The sequence below is a fragment of the Neopelma chrysocephalum genome, unplaced genomic scaffold (genome assembly GCF_003984885.1).
Source record: "Neopelma chrysocephalum unplaced genomic scaffold, ASM398488v2 Primary Assembly neopelma1_116561, whole genome shotgun sequence".
NCBI lineage: Eukaryota > Metazoa > Chordata > Aves > Passeriformes > Pipridae > Neopelma > Neopelma chrysocephalum.
The window spans coordinates 1-5,128 of NW_020928966.1; the positions used below are offsets into that span (position 1 = coordinate 1).

Genomic DNA, 5,128 nt, shown 5'->3' on the forward strand with positions numbered 1-5,128 from the left:
TGCCTGCTGATCCCAAGGCAGCCTCAGTGTCAAAAGCCTGCTCTGTCCTGCCCACACCCTTCTTCTGTGTGCAGGCAAACAGTGAAGTTGACTTAGTTGTTGAAATAAAGTTACCTGTGTTCACGGTTAACCATGGGTTTGCTCCAATTCCACCTCCTGGGCAAGGGATAGACTTCCATGCTCGGCACCTGCAAAATGAACCATTGGGGCACAAAGGGACCAAGTGTCTCCCAAGGGCTGCAACTGGGTGTGGCCAGAGAGGAGAGTGCTCTGAGCCACAATGGGATGGAGGAAAGTGGCACATCAAGCAAGGCTGGCAAGAGGATAGAAAAAAACAAGGCCACTCGCAGACACCTCTGGGGGGTGATGCAGCATTAGGGCACACAAGCTGGGGAGTTGGGTGTGGTGTAAGCCTTGGCTCATGGGATAGACCTGGGAAACTCCTGGGTATGCCAACCAAAATTCCTGACTCCTGACAGGAGTCACAGTGCCCTAAGGAAGAGCCAGATGTCATGTGTAGCTAATGGGGAGTGATGTGCAAGGTGGTCACACTTCACAGATACTCGAAGGAAGAGTTGGGGTCATTCTGGGGAGAGGAACCTGGCAGGAAGAGCAGGAGCCAGGAAACCACATCAGTAATGCCACGGAAGGCCAAGGTGAGCCAGCTATTAGCACCTGCAACACCAAATCTGTTGACAGGCGGGCCAAACCTGGGAGCCAGGGGAAAAAATCACAGGGGTTGGCTCTTTATTTGGGAGGAGACAAGGGCAGGGAAAGGGAGGAGTCAAGGAAGATGAGAGGAGTGTATAAGCATGGGAAATGGAGAGAAGGGGGGATTGAGGAGCCAGTTGCACAGGCACAAACTGCTGGTTGTTGCACAAACTGTGGTTTGACTGAATGCTGCATGTAATCCCCACAGGATGGGAAAGAAACTTCTTATCGCAACCTAATAATTAACAAGTCGTCTATTTACTGCACAAATTTGCCCTGTAATTTTAGACCATTAAAATCAACCCATTGTATTTTATAAACAAAAAAAAAGTGGAATTGGTAGTGGATCCAGTAAAGCCTTGGGGTAGACATGTCCAAGGCAGTTGCTGCCTTTTCCAGGTGAAGGCATGTGAAGGTTGACTTTCTTCACCTAATGGAATGCTTCCAAATCCCTTGGGCCAGGTATTGGTCTCTCTGCTTCTGGATACTTTTCTTGGCTCCCAGGGCAATAGGGTCCTGTCTCGTGGTGGGTGGCACTCTTCCCTTAGTTTTAATAAATATGAGCTGTGCTGAGACCAACCGTCCCACACCTCCACTGGTCCCTACCAGCCTGGCATATGCTTCTTAAAGTATTTCCTGATGTTAGGGGCTGCCTGCTCTACAAAGACACTAACTGCGAGTGTGTTGTGAAAGTTTGGTGTTGGTCATTATCCTGCACAGCTAGCAGACCAGATTCTAGCTGGCCAATCCTCCTGGCACATTGTTATTGCATGGTCTTTCCAAAATTCTGCTCTACATAACAACTTCTCCCAGTTTTGCACAACCTTGGGCAAGGACCGTCCCCTTATCTATGCTGGGGATAATTCCCATCATGTCAACAAGAATGAGGGACTTGAAACCCCTTTTTACATGCTAATAAGGCACTTCAGCTCCCCTTCTGTACGTGCCAAGAGACCCTGCCTCCCCTTGCACTGTATGAGAGACTCCACACGACCTGCTGGGCATGAGGGACACAAGTCTCTCCCCTTGCAGGTCTCCACAACCCTTCTGTGTCATAGGAGAGACTCGAGCCCCATCACCTCGCACCTTACAGGGGCCTACACAGCTCCTCAATGTGTGCCTCACTCTGACCAGGCTGCGCACCCGTTCTTGACCCACTACCAATAATTTCACCAAATCTGCACAAAATGCCACACCAACAGAGAGACTCAAATCCATCCTTATAATGTATACCGAATCTGCTCAGGGAATTTTAACACTCCCCCTTTGGCTCCTCCCTGCTCTAAAGATTCCAGCTGTACTCGCCCACTGCCATCAGCTGCATGTTTGGAGAAGGGAGGCTCCCGAGGTAGTGACCAAGGCTCCCGTCTGGGATGCCAAACTGGTGAGGAATGTTGGACCACTCAGGAGTCATGGGCAGTTCCAGTGAGCCGATGGGTGCCCTATTTGATTCCCTACACACCCCACTCTCACATAGTGAGACCAGGCTTCTGTAGTGATTGGCCCCCAGGTTTTCTTAGCAGAGTAGGAGATGTCCCATTCCATAAAGCCATTTATTCATGATGCAGTAACATAGAAGCAGCTCAAGCTGCAGGTAGAATTCTTACAAGGGCAAGTAGTGATAGGACAAGGGGGAATGGCTTCAAAATGTCAGAGGGTAGGTTTAGATCACGTATTAGGAAGAAATTCTAGACTGTGAGGGTGGTGCAGTAGTGGCACAGGTTGCCCAGAGCAGCTGCAGATGCTCTCTACCTTGAAGGCTTCAAGGACAGGTTTGAAGCCAGGCCTTGAGCAACCTGATCTAGTGCAAGGAATCCCTCCCCACCTGCAGCACGGGGGTCAGAATTACATGATCCCTAAGGTCCCTTCCAACCCAAACCATTCTATGATTCTATGATTCTATGTTTGTCCTGCCCCCATCCCCACACCCGGAACACAGAACCCACCACGCTGTGACATCAGGCCTGGGGACGAGGCCTTCGCGGGCAACGTGGCTGCTGCGGACACTGCGTCTGCGGCTGTGCTGGTGCAAGGAGCCCTCACTTCTTGCAGCTGACACGTGCCTCTGGCAGCCATGAATTGGCTCTGCCTCCTCATCCTGCTGGCCACGTGCGGGCTTGCGCACGGCACGTGGGACAACTGCGGGTAAGTGGCCCCACGCTCTGGGAGGGAGCTTGGGCGATGCTTGGGAGGGGCCATGGGAGTGGGCCCATTGTCCCCTGTGGCTATGCCACAGCTTCCCAAAACCCATGGGGGAGCCTCAGTTCCTTGCCAGAAGCCAGGTGCTGACACGGACAGACACACACCCTGTGGGCTCCGCGGGCCTGCTGTCCTTGCTGGTGGGGAGGGCAGACGGCTGAGCTTCAGCCTGAGCGGCAGCACAGAGCAGGACAGTAATGACTTTCTGCTTACAGATCGGTGTGCGGGTTCCGATCCACGGGTTATGACTATGGTGCCAACGCTTATCAATACAACGACTATGGCATGTCACGTGTCGTGGGCGGCACAGGTGCCCACGAAGCGTCCTGGCCCTGGCTCGTCAGCCTCCAGCATGAGTGGATACCAGACACGGGGCATTTGTGCGGAGGGTCCCTCGTCCACCCGCAATGGGTCCTCACGGCAGCCCACTGCTTTGACGATGTCACGTAAGGAGGAGCAGGGAACGGGGGTATCCTCACAACACCAGCAGGTGCCCTGTCACCAGCACCACGTCTTACTCCCATCCCCTTTGCTTGCAGTGAGCCCAGCTGAGAGACTGGGCTCAGGAGAAGGCTGGTCTCATGCCACTGCTTCCTAGCAGCCCCCAGCTCACCATTCCCACAGCCTGAGGCATACTAGGGCCTCAGTCAGTGCCCCATAGCACTGAAGGCTGGCAAGTGCTGGGCTGCTGCAGTGCACGGCTCTGCTCCCTCTCACCCTTTTCTCTGCATCTGCCTTCCAGCAACATCAGCCTGGTGTACGTGGTGATCGGGGCCACCCAGTTGACTCAACCAGGGCCTGGGGCACAAGTCCGCTACGTTAAGCAGCTGCGCCTTCACCAATACTATAATAAAGTCAACATGAAGAACGACATCGCCATGCTGGAACTGGACCATCCTGTCATGTGCAGCCCCTACATCCAGCTGGCCTGTGTGCCCGATCCAACACTGAGAGTGTCAGACCTGGCATACTGCTTTGTCGCTGGCTGGGGTGCCACCACTGCAAGGGGTGAGTTCCCAGGAAGGACTCGTGATTTGAGGGCAGTCTCAGCACCCTGGGGAGACAGGTTGGGCTTCCTGACAGCAGAGGCCAAAGCCAGAGTCCCGCTGCAGGACGGATGCCTCTGGACAAATGGGCCTGGCTTGCACCCCAAATCACACAGCAGGGTCACAGCACTCCAGTGCCTCTCCAGAGGCCAAGCCAAGGCCTAGTGATGGGAATCAGCCTCAGGCAGGGCAGGAGAAGTGGCAAGGAGCTGCTGAGTGCTCATTCCTTTCTGTGCTTACAGCTGCAAAAACAAGTGATCTCCTGCAGGAGGCCCAGGTCCATCTCATCGATCTCAAGCTCTGCAACAGCAGCCAGTGGTATGCGGGGAAAATCCACATCTCCAACGTGTGTGCTGGTTATCCACAGGGCATCATCGACACCTGCCAGGTAGGAAGGAGTGTGTGATGAGCCACTCGGCCCCCAGCAGCACAGGCAGCCTGGTCAGCACTGCCCAAACACAGCCCCAGGCAGGCCTTGATCGGCCAGTCAGTCACCTTCCCAACCCCGCATCCATACTGCTGTTGTGGCTGCCCTCCCAATCTCCATCCATGTGTCCTTGCTCAGTGCCCCCATTGTCCCAGAGGTCAGTCACTCTGCCCAGAAGGTCCATCCAGTCCTCTTGGCAGGCCTGGGGTCCAGATGCCAACCCTCGAACATCCATCCTTTGCACATCCAGAATCACTGTGCAGTCATGAGAAAGAGCCCTACCTTGCAGGACCCCAACCCACTCACAGTCAAGGTTCTGGATGCTCCAGCACCTTGGTGTGCTGTGAATAAATCCCTGGCACCTTGCTCTGCTGGGAATACAGCTCTGCTGTGAGAGAGAAGGAGACAGCCCCAGTGCTGACCGGGGCCACCCAACATGACCCTAATCCTCTCTGCTCCATTGCAGGGGGACAGCGGTGGTCCTCTCATGTGCAAAGACAACGTGGCTGACTACTACTGGGTTGTTGGAGTGACCAGCTGGGGAAGAGGCTGTGCAAGACCAAAGCAGCCTGGAATCTACACCTCCACTCAGTACTTCTACAATTGGATGCTGGCTGAGATGGCTGCAAGCCCATATGGAAGTGCTTCTTGAGCAGCAGGACAGACAGGATCTAGTGCAGGCTGCAACCGTTTCCTGCTGGGACAATGCCTGCTGATCCCAAGGCAGCCTCAGTGTCAAAAGCCT

At 54.3% G+C, this 5,128-nt stretch overlaps 1 protein-coding gene across 1 annotated transcript; it reads left to right on the top strand.

Moving 5' to 3' along the window:
* The first annotated feature begins 2,647 nt into the window (after positions 1-2,647).
* On the top strand, positions 2,648-5,122 carry LOC113962179 (acrosin-like). The gene is made up of 5 exons (XM_027672973.1): positions 2,648-2,856; positions 3,126-3,356; positions 3,653-3,918; positions 4,199-4,344; positions 4,850-5,122. Exons 1-5 carry the CDS (start codon positions 2,786-2,788, stop codon positions 5,033-5,035), a joined length of 900 nt encoding a protein of 299 aa, XP_027528774.1. The 5' UTR covers positions 2,648-2,785; the 3' UTR covers positions 5,036-5,122.
* Positions 5,123-5,128: the final 6 nt, after the last annotated feature.